Source organism: Corvus kubaryi, unplaced genomic scaffold (genome assembly GCF_017639235.1).
Source record: "Corvus kubaryi isolate FWS band 111438036 unplaced genomic scaffold, C.kubaryi_AGA036_p1.0 37361, whole genome shotgun sequence".
Classification (NCBI taxonomy): domain Eukaryota; kingdom Metazoa; phylum Chordata; class Aves; order Passeriformes; family Corvidae; genus Corvus; species Corvus kubaryi.
In genome coordinates this window covers 4051169-4076447 of record NW_024581118.1, presented here as the reverse complement: position 1 = coordinate 4076447, position 25279 = coordinate 4051169, and the positions used below count along the sequence as shown (strand labels likewise).

At 48.0% G+C, this 25279-nt stretch overlaps 1 protein-coding gene and 2 long non-coding RNA genes across 5 annotated transcripts in view; 1 reads left to right on the top strand and 2 right to left on the bottom strand.

Annotated features, from left to right (window-relative positions):
* RASAL2 (RAS protein activator like 2) overlaps nt 1–11204 on the bottom strand; it is a 165133-nt gene extending 153929 nt beyond the window's left edge. For 2 of the 3 annotated variants that reach the window (XM_042033786.1, XM_042033787.1), the window contains exon 1: nt 10970–11203. In XM_042033786.1, the coding sequence (XP_041889720.1) occupies nt 10970–11135 (166 nt within the window). In that variant the 5' untranslated portion in view covers nt 11136–11203. Of the gene's footprint in view, nt 1–10969 lie in introns of all 3 variants that reach the window. The other variant, XM_042033785.1, reaches the window with a different exon arrangement.
* Nucleotides 11205–11321: 117 nt separating this feature from the next.
* On the top strand, nt 11322–14068 carry LOC121667374. The gene is made up of 2 exons (XR_006017048.1): nt 11322–11719; nt 12331–14068. It is a non-coding gene; the product is annotated as an uncharacterized LOC121667374 (long non-coding RNA).
* Nucleotides 14069–14738: 670 nt separating this feature from the next.
* On the bottom strand, nt 14739–19242 carry LOC121667375. The gene is made up of 2 exons (XR_006017049.1): nt 18979–19242; nt 14739–16043 (listed from the first exon to the last, which is right to left on the bottom strand). It is a non-coding gene; the product is annotated as an uncharacterized LOC121667375 (long non-coding RNA).
* Nucleotides 19243–25279: the final 6037 nt, after the last annotated feature.

The window sequence follows — 25279 nt, the reverse complement described above, 5'->3', positions numbered from 1 at the left end:
TCTGTTTTTAACAAAATGTGTAAGTCAAAATATAGGACTAAAGAGAAAGCCTCCTTCTAGTTGCTTATGTATAATTCACGGTTGATTACTGGCTCACATATGTAATAATTACACATGACCAGTATTGTATCACCATTATGTATAAGCAGCAGGTTAAAGGTGCCAAGAGAGCCATTAAACCCAAATTACCAAAAATGTACAATTTGAGAGAATTAGCAAAACACCCCGATGAACTGGGGATCCAGAAAAATTTGAGACATGGTGATTCAGGTGAACGCTGCTCTTACAGCAAACATATATTTCATATAGTTCAACATATATTTATCATTGACAGCCATACTGCATTTTCAGACAGTTTTGTATTTTCACCCTTCTCTGGTTTTTAACACAGAAAAAGCAACGTATTCTGACAAAATAAAATAGCAGAAAGCAAGTTGTTCCAGAATTGGAAAGATTAATGCCCTTTCATACCACTTAGGTTTTTAACAATTATTACTGCATTCCTCTCAAATTTTTTTTCCAGCAAAGTTTCAGACATATTTTTACTTTTACAACATGCAAATTCCCCATTTCCAGTACTGGTCTGGAATAAAAAAAATATTTGTTTCCTTCTTATCATCCCTCCTTTTATCCTACACATTCATCATTTCTGCAAACAGAGGCCGTTTACTTCACATTCCTGACTTCCCTAATAGTAAGTCCAAAAAAAAAAAAAAAAAGAAATTAGAGCGGAAAATGCTTAACTTCCGTCTGTAAAGCTTGTCTAGGCTGACAACAAAATAAAAGAGGCTTTCTTCCTAATTTGATTTAATGGTTATAATGATTTAATGGCTATAAATTAAGAAATTAGCAACCACTGGAATCAAAATGAGGAGAGTTGAGTTAGAAATGGCCTCGGTTCACACTGCTCTGACAGTACTTACAGAATTTGACATGAACAACTACAGGAGCTTCTTTAAGCAGAGGAGTCGCCTGCCAAGGGTATGTGAAAGAAAACTGACATAAATATTTATGGCAAGACCATAAAACTTTTTCTGCTACTTCACTATATGGGATATAAAACTCATTATCTCTAGGGAGTTGAGGCTATTTGAAAACTTTAGTGAGCAAGGCCTTAGCTAATGGAAGGAGTTAAGGAAGGACCCCATGAAATCCATTCAACAGGGTAATCAGTCACCCCACACCTCACTGACATCCTCAGCAAGTGCTGCCAGAGAGCAAGAGAGAAAGGGACCCCATAAGCCAATGCCATTTAGAAGATAAATCTTCTCAAGCCGGGTTTAGAAGGGTGTTGGTTTCTTTCCTGACTTCTTACTTCCCAGGATACCTATCAACTACCCACCATCCTGAACAAAAAAAAAAGATGGAAAATAATTACAGAAGCATACCTCAAAATAGGAAATACTCAGTATTATTTGATGAGGAAGTCTAATGATTTCCTAGCAAGTGTGAGCACATTGTGCTTTGGGTGCATGATGTACGTGTTCCAGTATATTTAAGCAAGTAGGAAACGCAGGGAAGGCAGCAGCTTGTCTGTGCAGCCTGAGGTATAACCTCATAATGTAAAAAAGCATCTTTTCAGGAAGCTTTTTGTCTCCTCTTCTTGCCTGCAGTGCACTGTACTCCTAAGATAAAATCCCTAGCTAGCATGGAAAACCACGAGGGATCAGTCAAGCATCGGCAAAGCCAGCCAAAGTTGTGTTACACGCTGGCACCGGGTCTCATACGCCACGGGAAGGATGTTGGAGCTCCAAGCAGTTTAATCACTGTTCTTTGGTTTTCCAGTTTTGATCTGTGCTCTATTTTCCTCCCCCAGTCAGCAGTGAAGAGTTACCTACCCAAAATTAATGATTTAGGCACCACCCAGCCCTGCTCAAAAATGAAGAAAAGCTAATGAGCTAAGCTGGCTATCCAAACATCTTCATACCAGTGGTCCAGCCTGCTATCACTGTAACGAGACGAGTTTATTCCATCTTGAAGGTCAACAAAACTTTACCTTTGGCTTTTTGGGGAGTTAAAAAAAAAAAAAAAAAAAAAGAAGGAATAGAAGGAGAAAGCAGATGTCATCACCTGAATAAAAGTCCCCCCGCTCTGAGAGCATCTTGCCCTGCTGACCTACAGATCTGACAGCTAATAGGGTATTTGAGAAGATTATTAATAGTTACATAGCATCCAAGTAAAACAGCAGGCTTAGAGGCACCCCAAACACAAAGCAGTGCAACCCAAGGCATGCAAGCAAAGCACTGTAGGCGTCTCAGGAGATCTGGCTTCTGTTGCCAAGTTTCTTGTATGTCCTTGAACAAGTTATCTGACCTATTTGTGCCTCATTTCCTCACCTTCTCAGCTCAGAGCAGCCCTCTCAAATAAAACCGTTAATGCCTTGGATGCACTCACACAGCAAGGCAATGAATGGTGCAAGTAAGTGAAACTGATCCTTCCTCCTTTAACCCTGATGGAATTGTTAATAAAGCAGTCACCATTTGTCAGGACAAAATGGAACAGAAAACTGAAGCAAAGCGATCATTTAATTTCTAAGTGAGATTCAAGGACTGCATTCAGCCCTCCCAGCCACTGCTGGTTTGCACAGATTTTCCTGGAACCCTCACAGCACACACTGTGCTGAGTAGTGCAGCATCTGTCCCCTATCTTGTTGAGGCCAGTATCAGTGCACTAAAGAGTCAGCTAAATGAGGGTGTGAATTACCTCCACTTATCTCAAGCCAATCCACTGACTCAAGTAATGAGATCCTGAAGAAAGCAAGCAGGCCTTTAACTCTGTCATGCAAGTATCAAACATGGAGTAGAAATCCCCCCAGAAGTGCCAAACCCACCTGCATTTCCTCAAAGCCCTTCCTGGCAAAGGATGGTGTGTATCCCAAGAAGAGAAGTGTAGTTATGTTGTTATATTCCATGCCGTAACTTCAAGTTCTTCCGTGAGGGATCTCCCAAAAAGCCAATGTGTCATAGATTTCCAGGCTTTCCAAGCTACTCAGCCTAGCCCTAAAGACTGCTATTCCAGAGCTGGGGAACACCAGTGCTCTCTCAGGAGAGCAGGAAGCTGCTGGTGGTGCAGTTTGGCCCACTGCCATCTGGTACCTGTCCCACAGACGCCGCTGCTTTAAGAGCGTTTCCTCCCTTTCCTTCTCACTCCCACAGCACAGAACACCTTGCAGCTGATGAAAGGACAAAGCTAGAGGGACTACATGCAGGCAGTGCTAACTCAGCTGGCAAGATATGATGCTCCCTCAGGTGCTGGCCAACCCCAAAGCGCTCTGCTGGCTACCAGGCTTCCACAAAGCCATTGCCAGCAGGAGACCCGGGGCAGCACGGCTCCAGACCTGCATTCCTTGAGCATTAAGCCTTGTCTGGAATATCACTAAATTGTCTTTGACTCCTTCATGCCAAGAAGGCCCTAAAAACAGTCCTGTCACAAAACAGCTCCTTCTGCAGCCCTAGAAGGTGGTAGTGGGCATCCAGTATTTGTTACACACGGATACAATGGACACAAAATGCTTATTCCTGGAAAGTTTTGTCTCCTTGTTGGAAATTTCACGTCAAAATCCAAGTAATCCTCCTCTTTTTCCATGTCCTGCCTCCCAGTACCCTGCTTCAATTCCCTGCCAGCAGAGTTAAGAAAGTTTTCTGACTGAACGCTACCGTATTTACGGTCTACCTGCAGGAATTTCCGTGCCATCCAGATTGAGAACAGGACCGAGGTGAAGAGGTTCTGCTGCATCTCTTGGACTGTTACTGTGAAAGCCTAACACTGGGAGGGATTAAGTCTGAGATCATTTTTAGTCACAGATTCCTCAACACTTCTCTTCTTCTCACCACAGTACCGATTTCCATTCCCGCACCTCCTTGGAAGCCAGGACTGAATGCACACAATCCCCTCCCAGCTCCTGATACTCCACCGTGTAATCCTCCATCCACTTTCAAACACATTTGCCATTTTTCATGTTTGCTGTATCCTTTATTCTCTGATCCTGGCTACAAATTCCAAAAGACAAGCAAAGCAGCCTCTGTCTATACGGCACCAAGCGCATCTACAGCGCAGTACTGTGTAAATACAACGAATTAGCTTAAGACAGAACAAAACGGGGTATTTTCAATTAAACCATTAATATCCAAGAATGCAGACACAGCGCTAGAGGAAGAGAAAAGGTGCCGGCAAGTTTTAATCAAGCCAGAAACTCACAGAGAAGCATATGCATTCTTATGCAAATCTACACCAGGCGCATCGCACATCTGCTGAAATGGGTGTCCTTTTCCCACAGTTTGCAGAATTAATGTGTTTAACTAAGTGCCTGCCAGTGCTTGCAGTGTAAGAGCTAATTTCTAATGGGGTATTCCCAGTCGGAAAAAAAAAAAAAAAAAATCCCTTTAGATAATAAAGGATCTAAATCTAGGACTCGGTTTTACATTTACTTAAGTGCAAAGACCCCTCCACCTCCAAGAGCTCATTACTTGCACTGCTCCAATTTGCTTTACAATTAAAAATAATCCCGACTTTTGGAGAAGAGCCTTTCTACAGTTTTGTGACCTTTTGAAACCCTATTAAAGAGAATTAACAAATGCTGTTGCCTCCTGATCACTTTTATAAAGGCTTTCTGAGATACGATGGTGTCAAAACACACAAAGGGCTTTGTGAGAATTTTACAAACCAAAATGCAGCAATATTTCTTTTCACTTGGTTACTTTCCTTGCAGATACAATTTGTATTTCCAAGATTACTATGTGTCTTCAGAGAGGATTTCGAAAGAATTCAGATGACAGCTTAACTTCTGACCCTGAGGCTAAAGAGGCATATATGTCAGAAAACACTGAAGTCTGAGCTATTTTTTATAAAAATCTATAAATATCAGTTAAAAGGAATCCGTGATCTCATAATAAGTCAACAGGGCACAGTTATGCTCTTCTTATCTTCCCTTTTTTTTCCCCTATTGTTTAAAAATAGGAAACAGCACCACATGAAAATGTTCAGCCAGAGATAAATTGTGTGACTGAAATACAGGAGTCAGGAAACCAGTGTTTCAAAATAATGTAATCCTCATTTTCCCCTGCATACTCTAGTATTGTTGATGCCTCCAAATATTTAAGTGACTTAATAAATTAGTAACCTAGGCAACATTTGCAACAACACAGCCAGCTGAAGGAGTCCAGCTAAAAACTCCTAAAAAAAAAAAAATTAAACCTTCATTTATGCATAAATTCCTATCAATGTTCTTTAAAAAGAGGAAAGGCAAACAGTTTTAATGTCAAAGGGCTGATTCTGCAGTAAGATTTTGGAGTAAAGCAACCAAGGAGAAAACAGGCTGTGCCCAGCCCTCAGCTCCACTCCAAGTCACCTCTGCCAATGCACAGGAAAATGAGCACAGAGGATCCGTAATTCACCCCCTGCAGGCTTGGAAGAATTCTCCGGAGCCGAAAAGGGGCTACTGGAGGAGCTGTCATAGAGCAGGCATGAGCAGATCACCTGTTAAGAGCACTTTCACTCATCTTTTGATATTCCCTGCTGCTGGCTGACACGGGAAAGCAGCATCTCTGCCCACAGCACACTCGACTGTTTTTCATCTCTAGCAAATGCAGTCACTTAAAACCTTGGTTTTGATTAAACTCTGCCTTTTTCAATGGAGCTCCAACTAAAAACCATTGTTACTTATCAGCTCAACAAAACTAACAAACGGTATTCAATGTCTGTCCCTCATTCCGTACCTGAAGGCTACAATAAGGTCAAATATCACCACAACAGGCATTGTCCAAATACTCAGGAAATGACATTTCCCGGCCCAACAAGGTTTATCTTCCAAGCCTGCTTTTGCACCAGCTTTCTGGGCAAGTTAAAAATAAACCTCTTGATCAGAAGGGGCAGAAACGCTCGTGAACACTGACCTTCCCTCCTTTCCAACACAAGACTGGCTGCACAAGGCACCGTGCAGCTCTCCAGCTGCCTTTCAGCTTTCCAAGGGTCTCAGCCACACCTTCCCCTTATCTCCCACTAAGTCTTTTCTCAGAGCAAATGCTCTCCTGCACGGAACTGCAGCTCCATACACACTCAGAAAGGCAGCAGTACACAACCCCCAGCCCAGCTATCTGCACGCGTCTCGAGGAGGAGAAGACCCTCGGTAACAGCCACCTCACCTATCAGACTGCCTGGCTGCGAGGCTTTTTTTGGTTTTTACGTTAACGACACCGCTCCCACCTCCCCCTTGTCAGACGGCCTCCGGAGTACTTTGTAAGCGAGCTGGTGGAGATGAGCGGTAAGGCTTGGGAGCGGAGAGGACGGGATCCCCCCGCGTGTTTCGGGCATCCTCGGCAGGTCCTGCAGCACTGCAATGAAGATGCCGCCACCTGGTGGGACCTCCTCGGGCTCGGGTGGAGGCCGGGGGGCAGGCGGGACCCTGGGCAGGGAGGGTCGCGGCTCACAGTCCCCATCCCGGCGTGCACAGCTTGGAAAAAGCCGGCCAGCAGCACAAGCAGGGCTGGAAGGAAAGGATCTGCTGACAGCAAGATGCTGCTCGTTCCCAAAGCCTGTTGGTACTCATCCAGAGCAAGATGGTTTGGAAATGGATAATCTTTGCATTTTCAGCTATGACTGCAAACAGTGGAATAAAACAAGAATATAAAAAGAAAAGGTAGATATAAAGCTACTTGCAAAGTCATAGCGAGGCAGGCTGTAAAGAACCAGAAATCCCTCAGAACAGAGTTGAGATCATTGATACAAAAGAGTTGAGCAAGGCAGATAATGAACTGCTGGGATGGATAACTCTCAGAAATGGGGCTTTTGAACTGAATTTCACATGATTAGGAGATGCTTCTGCTCAGTGCCCAAGCCACAGCTATTTTTTAATCTCTGCGTGACATTACGTACATTACCGTGGCTTCAGTCCTGAGCTCGAGCCTGGTATTTTCTGAAGGCCAATACTTCAAAGCCTGGAACTCAGGTTTGAGGCAGCCAAGAGATGTTTCTGTCTGTTTGCACAGGGTCTAGGGCTTTTTCTGGAGTCGGAGCCAGTGCAGCTCTGTCTGCAGATCGATATCCATGGAAAGGCACGAAGCCCTTCTAGCCTGTGCTTGAAGAGCCTTCTCCTTCTGCCAGGAGAAAGGGGGGCGAGCAGGGTCATTGCAGCAGTGAGGAATGCCTCCAGACAGCCCGCAGGATTAGAGGCCGAGGTGATGAAAGAGTCCACATCCTATCTGCACGCGAGTTTGTACAACTACCATCGTCTTTTAGCACTGCTGCTAAAAGAGAAAGACATTTCCCAGTCCAGATAAGGCCCCAGAGCAACGATGTCTGTTTGCAGGATGAGCATTCAAGAACAGACTCTTCCCTGTGCTATTTTTTACATATCTCAGCAACTCTTCTTTTGCAATTTTAGCACAGGAGCGTTTGCAGTGAGCTTAGAGCAGGCACATTATCAATGAATCTGACAACCCCGTCACAGAAGTTTGCAACCTGTTTAGACACAGACTGTACATCAGGCAAAAACCGATTCTGCCCCCATCACATGCAACCTTTAACACCAATGCTGTGATGCTGGCTTTAGAATTCATTCCTGCAAAATCCATGGATGTTCAGTCAGCCACACCAGGCAATGTAATTGCTCTGTTTTCACAGTTAGCACTGAAAATGCTGTCTATTCAGTTACTGCCCTGCCTCCTCCTCACAAAACCTGTTTCAAAGAGCAGAGAAAAAGACCTTGAAACATGGGTGGATGCTTTCGAAAGTCAGTTATCAGCTTTACAGAGAAAAAAAAAAAAAAAAAATCATAGCATTAATCCAGGCAAGACACCTCCCCTCTCCTATCCCTTGCACACATGCCAGGAGTCTGAATGGAAGCCGTCACCCAGAACACATGTCGATACATATTTTACAGAAACATTAGTTGTGTGTCAAAACCAGTTCTTGGAAACATCATCTAACAGCACTCACATGATTTGTGTTTCACGAGCAATTAAACCTATCACTCTGACAAGCAAATCTGCTGCTCCTGTCCACTATTCAAACATCAGGTTAGAGGAAACTAATTCTATTTCAAACTCTGTCCTTGGGTGAGGAAACTGTATTTCCATGATAATGTCCTGGCTAATTCCCTTCAGCAGAATCTGCTGAACCTCCAGAACACAGAATGAAACAGCCACCCTTGGAACTAGTGCAGCTAAGGCAGGAAATGCAAAAATAGCCAGACTGTGATTTACAGATCTCGTAGTGAAGTCAGACAAGACCTCAGTGTCACACTGAAATCACATCCCAGACATTGTAAAGTCCTACTGTATTCGCATCACTGTCATACTGCTGGCAAGCCGCAGAGACCAGCAAGGATGGGACTTTACTGCTAAATTCTTTTCTCTGTGCTAACAGATGAAGTTTTACAGGCTCTGCAACCAGACCAGCTCCCCTCGTGGCAGTAATTACCCCTTTGGACAAAGTGGATGGCACACCAACACCAAGCAGAGATGCACAGAAATAAACAGCTGTCTGTCTTTAAGTGGCTGCTGAGCTCTTTTCCTTTAAAATACATGTTTCCACTACTAGGGGCACTTTTCAGACAGTCACCTTTCATCTGGAACAACTCCCCCACACAGCGGTTCACCTTCGCAGACACACGTGGAAAAGAAATGCAGTGACATCAAAAGCTGTATTTCTTGCCATGCCAGAAAATGCTTCTCCACTTTTCATGTGTTCGATATTCCTTCCCTCCCCCAGCCATTCATGGTGAAATAATTAGTGTTAGTGTTCTCATTGTTTATCAGACAATACAGACAATAAGGCTAAGCTTTCTGCTCCTGTTTTCTTTCGCTATGCTGCTGTGGTTCCTCAAACAACTGTGCAAGGCTTTACTTTTAATCCTATGAATAACACTTGTCACTCAGAGGTTTGTAACCCATATTTAGCTGTGCACAAACATGGCACAGTTTCAGCTTGATTCATTGTCCGCAAACTTCTCCAGATGTGCTCATGCAAGAAAGAAAAAGGCTAATAAGCAGGAGGAAACAAACAAATACTAGCTAATCTGACTGCAATTTCTCAGGGAAGGAGAGAAGACACTACCACATCAGATTCTTTATGAGGGAGAGGGATAACGAGTTGTTTTTAAACACAGACTAGTAATAATTAGTTATTGTCCTTGGGCTACGAGATGTATTTTTACGTGCTTGAAGTGTATGCTGATTTTTATAGCCTGTGAGCTAGCTGGGCCCTGTCACAGGGAATTTTTTCCCATTTATCTACACGTTAGTGTCAAACTACAAGCACATCACAACATATGACTTTATCAACAAGCAATGTTCCTCACTGTGGCTAATTTTGAAACCACATTCCTGCTTCCACGCATGGGAGATACAGCCTTGGGTAACGATCAGATAGGCTGGTGCCAGACATCCTCTTCTTAAGTACATTCTCATTTTACCTTTAGAAAGTATTCTCAACAAACAATCTGAAGGAGCTCTTCTTGACAACAGCAGAGAGATGTTTTTGCATAAGGCTGCATTTATAGTCTCAGCTTTAGGCTGGGATTAACAAAAGGAAGCTAGGCAAGAAGCAGCAAGCTAAACACAGTGGAAACTACTAAAAATCCCAAACTTCTATTACAATTAATTGTGCTAAGTATAACTTTGCTCATTGATGCACCAGACAGAAAGCAGACAGACAACCTCATCCCACTGCACCAGCTTTTCAAGCTTCCAAAATAAACACAAAGGTCTTTGAACAGACCATGCTCTCCAGAAAACCTGCAGCCTGATCTTCCTCATTTGATATGTGTGGAGGCTCAGGCTGGTGGCACTCACAATAATTACCTGCCATCAGCCAAGAAATGCAGCAGAGCTCTTGCAGATAACTTACTCATGTCATCGCTGTGTTTCAGGAATAACACAACCAAGTAACAGATCAATGACACCAGTAACAGAGAGCATTTGCTTCTAGTTTTACAGCTCAGGAAGAACCTGGAGAATCTCCTTGGGATTCAGGACCGGGGAGGAAGACAGAAGGGACAATCACCAGTGTAAGAGATGTTAAAACGTACCGATAAAAAAAGTGTTTTTAAAGGGTTTGCATAGCCATAGAAACATGGAATGGTTTGGGTTGGAAGGGACCTTAAGACAGTTTTGTTCCAACCTCTCTGCCATGGGCAGGGAGGCCTTCCACTAGCCCAGGTTGCTCCAAGCCCTGTCCAACCTGGCCTTGGACACTTCCAGGGACGGGGCAACAATAACAATATCAGACAAAGGTAACATGTGCACACACCACAACTGGTGCCTTTTCAAGGCTGGACCATCAAATTTGTTACAGGAGGGAAAACAAAATAATGCCTGCAGCGCTCTTCACTCTGAAACGTGGGAGTAATTATCATCAGATTACCAAGACAAACAAGAGGCAGAGACAAGGAAAAGATAAAACAGAATTTCCACTATTTAGGTGCTGATCGAGAGATTAAATCCGACTGCACTTCAGCTGGGAGCCTAAACAAACCAGAGCCCCGGCCACATAAATCAAGCTAATTTTAAAAGGTTACATACCAGGGAGAGTTTGACAAAGAAGGGGAAACAACCCCGCGTCCTGTAGATTTTAACATCCTTTTCATAAATTATAAAGGTGCCAATCTAACACAGACCAGTAAGTCTGGGGCCAGGGACCCACCGTATCAGCACCTCCCAGGCCTTCAGTAGCTCATTAATACTAATTAGATCCGCGAGCGCTCAGCCCTGCCGGCACCCGCATCCCGGGCGCACATCCTGGGACTGCGGGCACACAAAAGCTTCGGACGCGGATCCCAACACCGGAGCATCCTGCACCTCGGGAGAGGGAAGGCGTGGCGCGGGGTGAGCCCGGGGCTCCGGGAACGGGGCGGGGAGGGGGGAGGCAAGGAGCCGCGGGGAATTGGGAGCTTCGGCCGCAGGGAGAAAAAGAAAGGGAGAAAGAAGTTGGGGCCGGGAAGTTTTCCGCCGCTCCCCGCCCCGGCGCCCCTCACCGTAGACGCGGACCCAGCCCTGCTGCTGGCAGACCGACTCCCTCAGGACGCGGTCCAGCGCGCCGCCCGTCTCCAGCTCCTCCGAGCCCGCCTCCGGCTCCGGCTCCGCGAAGGGCTCTGCCGCCCATGCCGCCGGCTCTGCCGCCGCTCCCGCGGCCGCCTCCATGCTGCCGTGGGGACGAGGAGGAGGCGCCGCCGCCCGCGCTGCGCCCCAGCCCCGCTTCGCCTCAGTGCGGCTCCATCCTCCCTCCCCCGGCCCGCCTCCTCCCCGCCCTCCGCGTCAGCGCGGGAGGGGCCCCAGCGCCCCGCCCCTGCCCGCCCCTGGCCTGAGGGGGAGGCGGGCGATGGCGGGAGGCTGTGCCCCCGCTGCCCTCAGAGCCGCCGGCGGCCCTTTCCCCGGCCCCCGGCTGCCCCGGCACCGCCTCGCTGCGCGGGGCTTCGTGAGGCGGCCCCGGAGGGGCTTCGAGATGGTTCCTCCCCTCAGCCCCGCCGGGAGAGCGGCGGGAAGGGGAGTCGCGGCTCGGGAGAGGCATTCCAGAGGAATACAAATCAGGGGATAATCCCGCTGGGGCCGCAGCCGCACGCCGCTCACAGCGGCCCTTTCTCCCAGTAAGGCCGCAGGAACGCCAGGGTGATGGGTTGAGGCTCAAACAGCGGTTGCCGTGGGGTTGCCCAGGCTCAGACCTGCGCTCGCACGCCTGACCGAGACTGATAAATCTTTCATGCACTCACACAGGCTGTTTATCGCAGGTACATGAAGAGATGTGCTGCAGGGAAAGGAGGACAACTGGCTTGATTAAATGCATTTCATTTAGGGGATTTGCGGGCTGGTTTGTCCTGAATGCCTATTTACTGACCTCCCTGAGTACACCATGTTTTAATTTTCTATTTCCCTCTTGTATTCTCGTGATTTTCCCAGTGCTTAAGGTACGTGTTCTTTAAAAGTGTGGAATAGAATAGCTGTGAATAAAGCATGCATCCTGCAGTGTCTTTTAAATCATGGCACTGTGACTCGAATTTTCAAAAGGGAAGGTGGGCAAAGGGGTTCAGCTTACGCTGGGTTCCGTCCCTGTAACCTCTTGGTCTGAGTCTGTGCCTGCCCATGATCAATAAGACCTGGGTGGGTTCACCCAAGCGCTCAGATCCAGTGATTATCTCCATTAACCCAGGCAGTGTCCAAGGCCTCGCCTCTGCACACAATTTCTCCATTAGTATAAAGGCACTGACAATTTTTTCTTCATTGAAAGAGCAGTTGATTTAGTGTGGACCTGTAGCAGTTGTGCAGCCATAAAGCTGCTTCAAAGTAGATACAGCTCCCACACCTTCCAACCACACTCATGTCATCTTGTTTTGCTTTGCAGCAGAGCAGAATAAGAGGGTTCACACTGCAAGTTGTGGCTGAAGAACAGCAACTTCACTTAGAAAGGAAGCACTGTAACTCTCTGAGCTCTGCAGCTGGGCAGTTCCCCATCCATTGCCTGAACCTGAAGGTTTGTCTTAGGAGTTCCCGAAAGCTCCTCTTGGGAGCTGAGGACTTGCAAAGTGGCAGTGAACAGTGCCCTTCTGATCCAAGTGAGTTGGAGTACCCTCACACCATATAGTTGTCTGCGATGGAAGCTGCATTAACTATTTCAAAGGAAGAAAGAAGTCCTGCCAGCCCCATGATTAATTGATGAAACCTCATTTCTGTGAGCTTCTGTCTCATGCTTGACTGAGAGCTTGACCTGAATCCTGCCCTACAACTGGGTCATTCTCTACCTGGTTGGGAGAGAACAGGATGAGTTCTTCCATGGTGGGCACATGCACCCTGCTGTGATTTCCAAGCTGAGCTGGAAAACGAAGAAACCTCCTTCTTCCAAATGTTAGGTGGTTTCGTGATTGGCAGAACTGGTGTGGTCTGGTTTCCTATAGATTCATACCTGATATCTGGCAGAGGGGGGACACCCTCAGTGAAGAGGCTTGTAGGATCTCGCTGCCTTACCTTGCTGCCATTTTTCATTATTCCTGCAGGGGTTCCCCAGGATTAGCTCTTGGACCTGTATCCCTCTGTTTGTTTTGTTTAAAACAGACCAGTGAGTTTGGCACTTCCTGAGGTTGTAGAAGGTAAGAGACAGGATCAGGGGGGAAGAAAGATCCAGTGAGTTTAATGGTGTCAGCCTTAATTCTTTGGACAAAAGGGATTTTAAAACTACCCCTATAATCAGGAAGAGTTAAACCAGGATGAAATCTGGTGAGGATTTGACCCTCCACCACTGTGACAGGGGTGTTTCTGCACAGAAGCAGCACAGCTGGGACACCCAGTAATATTTCCTTGCTCCTTCCCACCCTAAAACATGTTCTGCAGCGTGGTTTCCAAAGTTCTGGGAGTTGAGGGTGTGCAGGATACTCCTTCCAGAGCAGACATCTGCATAAATTGCCATAATAATGCCGTAAAGCAGGAGGAAAAGCAGTTTTCCCCTCCTACATGCTCTCTACCCCTGCTCATTCCCACTGCTCCTCGTAATATAAAATGTACATATTCTCCCAGCTTATGCTTTAGTGGCCACGATCCAATAAACTCCTCGAGGTTTTTCCCTCCTGTTCTCCCCACAGTCCCCTTTGTGCTGCCAGCCTCCCAGAGACATCCCCATCCCTCACATGAGCCCAGGCTCTTTCCCTGCTGCAGGAAACTCACACAAGTGGACACGGGGGGAAAGGGGGAGGAAGCCTCTTTGGGAAGCAGGAGAGGAGCTGGCGTGTTGTGAGGGAAGGATGTGGCTGATAAGCTTCTGCCAAAAGCAGAGTTTTAAAAAGCTAGGATGACACTGACGCAGGAGCAGCACAAGACACCAGCAACTGGTTCCCATCAAGTGAGGACTGGTTGTATCTGCAAGTGTGATGAAGCCATCCTAACAGCAAGGTCTGGAAGGACTGGCTAGTGTGGTTTCTGAAATTCACATGGCAGCAGAAGACAAAACCCATTCTCCAGCCTTTATTCGTGGAGTTCAGGGCAACGTAAACAATAATAAAGAGCAGGGATGACTAAAATAGGAAGGCTGGTTTTGCGGGCATGACAGGAGCAAAAATAGACATATTTTATAAATAAAGATGTGCTGGAAATCAGAGACTCCCAAGTTTCATGCTCACCAGTTCAGCTGTTCTGGCTGGGGGTCTTCTCCACCAGTAGTGCTCAGGGGATTTGTGAAGGCATAAATGAGCAGTAATATAAGCACATGCATGAAATTCCCTTCATGTAAACCAGCCCCATTAGTTGATCTGCTTGGGGATGTCATTTTAACCCACAGGCTCTAGTTAAATTAGGGCTGGGGGTTTGCTCAGAATAGGTAAAAGCCAGGCATTTGAAGAGAGCTGCATGTGTATTTTCATTAAGCCCAAGACTGTATGTGTTGTAGAAGAAATCAAACTACACCAGTGTGGCTTGAGGAAAGAAAGCTTTTGAGCTGACCTTCTTCCAGGAGAATGAATTCATGTCTTCAGGAGTGAGCAAGTCTCACTTCAGTGATCTTATCTCAAAAAGAAAAAGGCAATAATAAAATGAGAAGAGACGTGGAGGAGGGCGGTAAGGACAGTGGAGGTGATGGGATAGATACCATATGAGGAGGAAAGACTAGAAAAACAGGGAGACTCCAGTTTGGAAGAGCAAAACCTTGGGGCAAATAAAGACAGAAAAGTCTGAAGAGGTCAAGAGAGGTCTGCTATGGGCCTGGAATTCCTTTTCCCTTTTCTTCACAACACAAGAGCATGAAGAGAAATGTTCAGGAGCCGAGACTGAAGCAGACAAAAGGAAGTACTTTTTCACACAACACATAATTACATTGTGGAACTTATTGCCGCAGGATGTCACGGAGGCCAAAAGTATAAACGAATGAGGAAAAAAACAAAAGGGATTACACAAATTCATGCAACCTCCGGCTTAGGAAGTCCCTCAACTGCTGATTACCAGGAGCTGGGAGGATATGCCAGAGGAAGGATCACTTTATACTCTCCCTCTTCCGATATCCCTTCCTAAGCATCTGCAGCTGGCCACGGCCAGGCCCTAGTTGTTGCCCAAGGTGGATGTTTATTCTGAGCCAGTCTGACAGTGTTTGTATCCTCCCGGGAACTCCCTTATGGATGGAGCCTTAGGGATCAGAGGCATCTCTGGGAGAGATAGAGGACTGACCCCTAACTTTGTTACCTCCAGCCCGATGCGGTCATGGCAAAGTCTGTCGTGGCCACTCTTTGCTGATTTAGGCTGGTGTAATTGAGGCCAGATTGAGCCCTGGAACCTTCACAGAGACTCTTCCGCTTTCCCTGCCCATGGGATTCAGCACTGAAATCTCTGTGCTAAAACCCTCTTTGAACGGGGATGGCAGATAATGCGCAAACTGATTTAAAAAAACCCCCAGCACTGGGGAAAGTTAAATATTAAAGAGCCAAGGCCCAGTTTTAACTGCTGCTGCCATCCCTCCTTCATCTCGTGCCAACTGCCTCCAGGATACATGTGCTGACACTGAATTTCTACCTCACAAAAGCGGCCGCAGCATGGACTTTAAAACTCAGCCCATTAATACTGGGATAGGAAGCAGAAAAATAGAACAAAAGCAGCGAGAGACTCCTCCAGTTCCCACTCTGACCATGCCCGATCCATCTCTGGAGCATCACAGGCCATGCTACCCCTGCCCCAGTGAGGCATTTTGCCCTTTGACTTCCCAACATTAGTTGGTCTAAAATATTTTGCTGCCCGCTTTGCCCTGCTGTAACTAAACTATAATTTTCCCTAGCAGAGAGGAGGGATTTGGGAGAAACATCTGGTCTCATTTCATCAGGATAACAGCTCCGTCTCTATTTATACACGCGCTGGGATCGTTGTGGCTCTCAGCTGTTCTTCTCCCGACAGCCCCTTTCAAGCTGCCGTGTCCTGCTCCGTTGGGGCAGGCATCAGGTCGGGGCCAGCCTGCTGCCACGTGAAACAGGAACCAGGCCCAAAAATGTGGGCTTGTGAGAGCTTGTCCTCTCCACACTTGGGGCTTGCTGTCTGCTGGGCTGGTGACAATGTGCCTTGATGGATGGTTGCTCCTGTCCTTCTATCCTGCTGGAGAGAAAACAGGGAAAACCTGTCTGACTAGAGAGTTTGTTGGAACTGGATGATGTTTAAGGTCCCTTCCAACCCAAACCATCCTATGACTGGGAAAATAATTTTCTCGGTAATCCCAGAGACTTTGCTGGTCAGGGATCCGGCCTGCCATGAGTCAGCCTCATTGGTCTGAATACACAAACTGGCTTTTCTCTGAGGTGTTAGCAAATAAACTGTGACCCTGCCGAGACACGGGAGGCTCGGGGACTCTGCTCGGGAAGGCAGCACGTCCTACTTAATTCACCGCAGTGGGGAAAATCCGCTCTGCTGCCTCCACTCCAGTGCTCGCAAGACATCGCATCTCATCCGGCGCGTTCAGAAAAACCCTCAAGTCAAATGGCCAAGTACCTGGAAAATCAGCACATCGCACGTTCAGCAGCGCAAGTCACCGTCTGAGAGGAACGCTCACACCGTGAATGATGATGGGGCGTGGGTGGGCATTAATCATCTCAAGCAAGTCTGTCCCACTGCCCTGCTTTTCCCTCTGCTCCCATCCTGATCTGCTCAGAGCCCCACATGCCCCCGACATGCAGCTATTTCAGCATCACTCCCCCTCCTCTTCTCATATGTTATTATTTGTATATAATGAATAATCATTCATTGATTATTTTCTTACACTCAGCTGCTAGAGGAGGAACCGCTCAGAGACCCCGGGCTGTGTAACCCGAATGAGACCAGCGTTTTCAGATGCTCCTATTGATTGTACTAAGGTTGCAAACTCCCTGGAGCAGGGTTGAATTTCACCCTCTGATGTGATCCTGCCCCTCCGAAGTACTCCTTCGGAACACTGTTCTCAGCTGTGACCTGAGGTTGAGTAGATCAATATTTGTTGACTCAGCTTGGGTCTAATTTTCATATGCGCTGGGTAATCCAAGCCCGCCCGAAAACAACAGATAGGGCCTGTTGCATGAATCAGACAGAAATGTGGACCCTGCCTGAAACACCAGCCTTTCAGAGCAACTCGAGGCAGGAAATATGACTCAGTCTTGGGAGAACATCATCCAAATATAAACCCTGGTGATGCTGTGGACTGTTTGGGGTGAGGGGTGACTGGCTGAAGCCTTGTGAGCTCTTCACTTCCATGACTTTTCTGGATGAGAAACATTTTTTTCCCCTCATTGAGTCAGTCCTTTTGTGGCAGAATGTGTCAGAAGTGCACCAAACCGGCCAATTTCTGTGTAATTGCTGAGAAACGTTCTCTCAACCTAGGCAAAACTATTCAGAGGAGACTAAGGGAGCAGCCTGAGATAACAGCACCTTATCCTTCCAATAGGGTGTTCTTAGGGTGAAATGTGCCTTAATCCCAACCTCTTTATAAAAAGCAAATGTGAAAGTATATGCAGCACTAAGTTTAAATTTTTTTTCCGTGCTCATGGGATCTAGGGAGGAGGGAAATGAAGAAAGGCTGGTGCTGGAATAGAAAGGTCTGATTTTGGATCTTTTCTCTGGAAACAAAGCTCGAGGAATGGCTGGATGTGGCCATGCCAGGGTACCTGAAGTCCGATCAAAGGCTCTCACAAGTCAGCACAGGACCCTTGTTAAAGAAGGTGGAGCTGCTCAAATCCTCTTCCATGACAACACGTCCCCTCACCTTACAGGTCAGGAACATCCAGACATAAAAAATCCTTCAGCCTGTGAAAAGCAGTCAGCTGGCTTTAAAGCCCAAATTACTTTTTTTTTTTTTAATTTCTCCTTTTAGTAGTGGCTGCCTGTCTGCTGCAGCCTCGACTTTAAAACAAAAAAACCAGCCTCCAGCAACCTTCAGAACAGATCTGTAAAACTCTCCAACTGACTCTAACAAGCAAAGGCGAGATTGTGACAAACCTGCCAGCTTTCTCTTCATGGGCTGGATCATCTTCAGGGAGCCCAGGACTGGCACTTAAAAATGTAGCCTTTGAACAGGTCCTTTTTTTGTGATAAAGCCAGTCCCCAGGACACTGGGGAGGTGACAACAACAGATGCTGTGATGAGTCAGTGCAGAAAAGGTCGTGGGATGGACATAGGGTCAGTGAAAGGATGCACTTACTGGACTGTAACTCAGCCAGAGAGGTTTGGGTTTTGTCTTTGAGCAAGAAATGAGGCCAATAAGGAAGGAATGATTTATTTGTCCTTATTTTCCTTGCCAGGCTACCGGTTAGGTGACTTGGCTTGAACTTTGAGCAAAGAGCAATCACTAGATTTATTCACATCTCTAGAATCACAGGGTTCTTTCTCTGGGCTGCCTATATTACAGATGTTACCAACTTCCCTCCTCTGTGTTTTTGTTCTCCCTTGCCCAAACAGATGGGTTCCCTTCCCTCACTATTGTGAGCAGAGGCAAATAAACAGGCACTTGTGCTCTGTTGTGTGGTTACCCAGGGAGGCTGTTGTTTGCGACCAAAGGTTGTACCAGGACACAAATAATCTCGTTTGGTGTAGCCTGGAGATGGCTCTTCGCTCCAACTACAGCCGTGGGGTTCTCCACGCTGCACTTCCATGTTTACCACGGGATCTTTCATCAATCAGGAGTGAGCAAGAGCGCTGTGAGATGCTGACACTTCAGAAGAACGGAGGAGCGAACTCCTCCTCTCCCCTCCCAGTCCAGCAACCTATTGTTCCTTGAGATGTTTGAATAAATGAAGGAAAACACTGCTCTGGAGCTTGTGACAGCTCACACGCACACAAATGCAGCATCCAGCCTTCTCCCCTGTCCTGTGAGCAGACCCTGACAGTTGATACACATTCCCTTGCACCACAAACAGGAGCTGCTCCTGCCAGCTTAGGGAATTTCCTCCTGGACCACACAAAAGTAGTTGACCGGAGCTGCCAGCTGTCAAAGCCAAGTCCAGCCCTGCCTCCCACCAGGAGAGTACCTGCAAAGATGCTGGGTTGGAGATGCATCCCTGAGACTCACCTGTGAACCTCCTGGGAGCAGAGCCAATCCCACAGGGTTGATGGCCGTGGTGGGCCCTGGTCCAGGAGCAGGCATCACGGTGACATGGATGAGATACTCAGTCCCTGTGAAAAACACAGAGATGACTAAAGCTTCCTGCCAGTGCTGGTAGTTGTTCAGGCTGCGTTTCAAATAAGATGTAGGAATCCCAAAACTGGGCTGTACGAAAGAAAACAGAATCTCAGAGCAGGAAGGGTGGAAAATGGCTGTGTGGTGCTTGTCAGAGCAGCCCTTCAGCCCCAAGAGTGCAATCAAGATGTAGGATTGCGAGGAGGAGATTCAGGACAGTGGTACAGAGGCAGGTTGGAAATCACAGAAACATCTTGGGCACTTGAGAAGAAGCACCTGAGCAGCCACACCTCCACTGAACACAAGGATTTCAGCACATGACAACAGCCACAGTCAGAGCAGCGATGTAGCTTTGTGTTCCTGAGCAGTGTTCTCTCCTGAGGAGACGGTCTGGGCTCCCTTGGTTACCACGTGAGCCTCAGGTCTCACTCCTCAGGCCTTTGCTTTTCCTGCCACGGTCTCTGCAAGGATTTTGATGCTCTCTCCCACTGGGTGAGAGGGTACTAATCTACCTGGGGATTTATTGTAAGAGATGAGCAGCAACATCCCTCCAGGAGGTACCTGCTGCTCATGCTGTGCCTACGTAGCGTTTGGGGCATCAGATATTCTACCCCAGTCAGTTAAGAGTGTCCCAGGAAAAAAACACTGCCATGCTTTTCCAGGAATAAAGCAGGCATTTGGAGCACAGCTGACAGCAGTGCTGTCTGTGCAGGAGGGGAGAGAGTCCTGAAGGTGTTGAGCAGATTGGAGCAACACTGGGCTGCTGCAGCACAGGGACAAGACCAGCAGCACAGGATGGTACCCTTTTTACAGTCCCTATTCTTCCCTTAATTACAAGCTTAAGTGATGGCTAATAAGGATGCTCCAAAACAAATAAATTGAGCTGCTGCTGTAATTAAGTGGCTTTTGCTGCATGCAGTGAGCCAGACCCATCTGTGTGGTAGCTCAGCAGAAGCCAGGAGGGTTCCGCAAGGGATTCACTTCAATTGCATCTGAACTGCTTCAAGGTGGAGATGACCATCCTGTTTCCTACACTGCCAGCCAAGAAACACCGGCCAGTCCCCCAGACAGTCATCCTGGGCAGAGGCACGGTCATTCACAGACATTTAAGTTGGTTGCACCTGCCTTCATGGCAGGTACATTGAGGTGAGACCTTCCTTGCTTGTGGGAGGGAAGCTGGAAGGTGGTGGGAAGGTGCATTTGTTTCTCTGGGCAGCAAATACCACAGCAATGACACTTGATGGCTGTGCCCCTGGTTTTTAATCAGGGCTGTACAGAAGAGACAAGAAGCAATTACTGCTGGCCATTGCTTATTTGATGAAATGAGCTGACAGGCTCCCTGTGGCAAAGTGCAGCAAAAGGCTTCTCAAGTTGTCCACTTGAGCTCACAGGTAAGGGCTGACGCCTGGCAAGGGCAGATATGAAGGACAGCGTAGCAGAGAGAGCCCATGCCGTGATGGCCCTGCAGATGTACAGCCTGAATTCCAGGAGCCTGAGCTCCCAAACCACAGCTAATGCTCCCACAAGCCTCCACTGTCCAGGTGTGCAGTGCCCAGTCCTCTCTGCAGGTACAGTCCAAAATGTTTAGGGCTTCCTGTGTGTGAGCGCACATTTTTGCCTGAGAAATACCGAGTGTCCGGGAGCTGCATCGGGTATTTTTCCTCCCACCTCTGTATTTTCGCTGGGTGTGTAGTCTCAGCACTTCTATGACCACGGATGCTATTTGAAAAAATCCACTTGTTCCAGAGAAGAGTCAGTTCATGGCCCTTTTGCAGGATTCCAATCCAAGTTGTGCATGGTATTTAGTACCAAGCTGGTATATCTAAAAATGGTACCAGTGCTCAGCTTGAGCCTGCTCCCTTCTCCTTCACGTCACCACAAGGCACCAGGGCTAGTGGTCATGGCATAGTAAGAAAGGCACTCTCTCTCTAAGCAATAAAACACCACCTACTGGAGCTAATCCTGGAAGGAAGAAGGGGATACACAGAAAATACCACACCCATTCAGTTGCAGTGCATCCCTCACTGTGGCACATCAGCTGGAGCCCTGATCGGGGCGCAGATCCTGTCTCTCAGTCCCCCTGCTGTTACTTTGCTCTTTAGAGCTCTTGCTGGATTTCGTGAGAGGAAGCCACCTCTCTTCCTGATCCGGAATGCCACACAAAGGCGTGGTCCCATGCAGACACGCTGCTTCACCTGCAGATAAGGACACGCAGGTGCTGTGATCACCTCTGCCAGCTGGGAGCTACCTCCAGCACAATCAGCCAGCCAAGCCCACCCCGCGCCAGGGATGGCATGGGCTGGACATCCACGCTGTGCCTGTGGCACAGCCACACCCGGCCCTGGCCCTGGGTCTCTGTCCGGCAGCTGCTGTGCGGAGCAGTAACTGCTGGGTGTGCTCTGGTCTTCCTCTAACAAATAGCCATACTGATTTCTCCACCCCAATTTTTTTCTCATCATCCCTCCCCCACATACATTCCCATCTGCCTTCTGGACAGAGAGTTATTATAAGATGTTTCAGCCCGAGAAGCACATTATTTTCTCCAAAAATAGTTTTCTCCAAAAATCATGCGCAAATGGCAGCGCAGCTTTGGAGTGCGAGATCCCCAGAGGGGAAGGGACAAATCTGTGGTTAAACTGAGGGATGGAGAGTCAGCAGATCAGGGTTCTCATCCCCTGGCTTTGCGAGCTCTGACTCAACCCATGGCCCCTGAATATTTGGTTTCCCCATTGGGAAAACCGGTGTGGTGACACACTGCGATGGCAGCACAGAGCCCTTTTCTGCTGCTGGGAACCACCACAGGCTTCTGCAAAGGCACTCTCTCACTACCAAAAAAAAAAAAAAAAAAAGTAAAAAAAAAAAAAAAAAAATCAAGCCTTTGGAATCCAAAATGCTCCTCTGCAAAGTATTCAACTGGTGTGGCTCACTGGAGCTGCAAAGATCTACTTAGATACTCTAAATATTTACCCAGCATTTTTATATTTACCCAATATTGAAAGTGCTCAGTGCCCAGTCCCCTGGGGATGCACAGCTGTGCTGGGAGCAGGACTGTGAGGAGCTGCAATGACCCTGTTGCCTCTCCAGTCCCCCCAAGCTGGGACAGAGCATCCTTTCTTTTTTCCCATCTTCTTTTCCCCATCATTCATCTCTCCCCTTCAGCACCCTCTGGCTCCCCCAGGTGTGCCTGAGCTCAGCCCCACACAGGGCTTCCTTTGCTTTCCCCCCAAGCCCAGCATTGAAGATCTTTGCTCCCACACCACCATGCTGGAGCACTCCAAAGGTACTCCTCGGCTTTAGCTGTAAGAGCTTTATGAAACACTGCCCTGGCAAGAGGATGGTAGAGCCTTCCCTGCTGCAGGCTCTGCTGTTCATCCCTGGACAAGCCTCCTGAAGAGGAGATGCTCAAGGCTGCTGAAGTGGCAGAGCTCCTGGTCATGGGATGCCCCATGCCCTCCTCTGCAGCCCCACAAGGTACAGGGATCACTGCAAAGGCTTGTGGTGTTTATTGGATCACCGAGAATAATCTAATACCTTTACACTGGGGAAGGAAATTGCGTCATGTTTCTCAAGGGAGCTTGTACCTGCCCTGCCTGGCTCCAGGATTTGCTGTTCCTCTGCTCCCCTCTTTCAGCTCCAATCATCTCCCTCTCCATAACCCACTCTACTTTGGATCTCTCCTTGTCCCCTCTACAAACACTGACAGGGTAGTGGCCACCAGCTTCACACACCAGAGAAAGCCCTGCTCTGGGAATTCGATAGTGCTTCCAGCCCCCTCTCCAAACCCTCTGCCGTGGCCATTTGCCCTGAAACCCTCTTTAACATGAGAACCCGCTTATTTCTTTTAGCATTTGGGCAACACCTTACAACAGCATAAGCCCTGCTTTGCAGTCAGCCACTTTAAATGCTGCATTAGCAAGAAAAACTTACCTCTGTTCACTGACACCTCTCCAGGCTCTTACCAAGGAGAACAGAGAGTCTCGGACTCCCTTTAACAAGGGTGGACACTGAATTGACACAGGTGACTCGGCCAAGATCTTTAGGAGGAGAAGCAGCAGCAGAGCTGGAAGATGTTGTAAGTCCCATCCCAGTGACCTTACCTAAGAACAGAACAGAAACAGAAGTTACGTGCATGTTGCAAAAGGTGTAGAAGACTGAAGAAAAGAGGAAGGTCAAATCCAGGATGCAAGGCAGCGTGATGTTCAGATTTCCCTCCCGTCCCACATGTCACTTACAGTGTCTACCAGCCCATCCCAGCCTACACGCCCACCACGGTGGAGTGTTCAGGATGTTTACCATTGTCCTTGAAAAAGCAGAGCTCTAAAAATGTGAGGTTTTAATTTTTCCCAAATATTTGCACTGGGGAAAGGGGATGCCAAGCTTAAAATCCAAAAGGCCTCGGGTACCTGCACCCCCTAGGAGCTAAAAATCCACACGAGTCTCCTGCAATGATCAAAGACTAAAAGAAAAAACATCCCAAATGGAAGCATAGCACAGAACTGTCCCAGCAGTGCTGCTCCTTAATGCTTGCTGCCCATTTCCCACCGCCTCCCATGGGACAACATCCCCTGTATTGGGAAGACCATGTGGAAAATCTGCCGGGCCTCATGTACCTGCACTAAGGAGCTAAAATCCACAGAAGTCTCTGTAAAGATCCACCCAGGCCGGAAGAACAAACACGTTTCCATGCCTGGGCGATGCTTACGAGGTCCTTCTCTCACCGAGCTCTTCATGCTGAGCCGTCTCCTTTGGTTTCCCGGTCCGTGCGCGGTGTCTCTCGTGCCTTGATCACAATCCTGAAGTCCAGAGGGGTGAAAATACTCGGTATTCCCGGAGAAAGGCAATCCCTGCCCAGTGAAGCAGCGCGGTTGCTGGGCTGTTGCTGCCATCTTCTGCCCGCCTGGAACTCCGCCGCTCGCAGCTGCCCCCGCCTCGGCCCATGCCGGGGGAAAGGCGCTGAGGAAAACGCACGGGGGTTCAGGAACGGGCTCGTGGTCCCTCATGGGCCAGTGTGGGGGCAGATCCAGGTGTGTGCCGTGCAGGTTGCCCCCTTCGAGCCTTGGCACCGTGGCTGTGGATGCGGACGAGGGGATGCCGAGCGCTGCCGATGGAAGAGGCGCAGGCTCTGCCTGAGGAGCCACATGCGGGAGGGGAAGGCGATAAATACGCGCAGCTAATGCAGCTGCTAAGTGGACTGTTACTAGGCACAGCGTGAGCCGTTCACGGTTCCTCCTGAAAACACAGGGAAATCAAATGTTTAATTCAGAGGGAACAGCAGGACTGCGCGGTTTCTCTCCTGACACCCATCTAATAAGGGGTTTTTTTGGCAGGGAAGCAGAGGAAGTGGTGTGACTGGCGCTAAAGCTGCGGCAGCAGAGCGTGTCGTTGATCAGAAGGTAAGGATACAAAGCCATTGTTTTCCAGAACTGCAAGGACTTTTGTCTCTTTGTTCAGGGCTTTAGTTCTGCCTCACAACCCTCAGATTACTTTTTTCCCCCTTACCCTGTCATTTTTGGCAGAGTGGGATGCTTGGGGGAAGCTTTTCCAAACAGCGGGCTGTTAAAAGATGTAAAAAAACCTACTAAAACAAACTTTTTCAGATACTAAGCCCCACCATGGGTTCAGCTCAACAGATCTTTGGCCCCATCCCTCCTTGGGATTCCTTGTCACAGGTCTTTAAGCAGATGCTGTAGCAGATGCCTGCAGGTGTTGTATGAGGACGTGGTGCAATTGCCAGCCCGCTGTGGCACAATCTCGCTGGTTCTTGGCCACGGGACGTGGACTCAACCAGGGTAAACAGCAGCAGCAGCTGCTCAGAGGGGCAGCACATGAAGCATAATTCTACACCTGGGTATTTCAGCTGTCAGAAATTGTCAAAAAAGCTGGCATCTGGTCTCTTTGGCATGCATCCGTGTAAGCTGAGGTGATCATTTCAGGTTTGCACCTTGATTTTCCTTCCCTCTAAGCAGGGGAAAGCATGCAGGTCCCACAGGGGTGAGGATTGCACAGCGCCTGGGTGGGTGCAGCCTGTGAGAGCTTCAGTCAGCAGCCCTGACCTGTTGAATTTCAACAGTCTGAAGGTGTTGGGGGCTGCAGGAAGGGCAACTCTTACAAACTAAACCCACACAGATACAGTGCAAACTTCAGAACTATTCAACACCAACTTTCTACACAGAATTTGACATTCCTGGTGAAC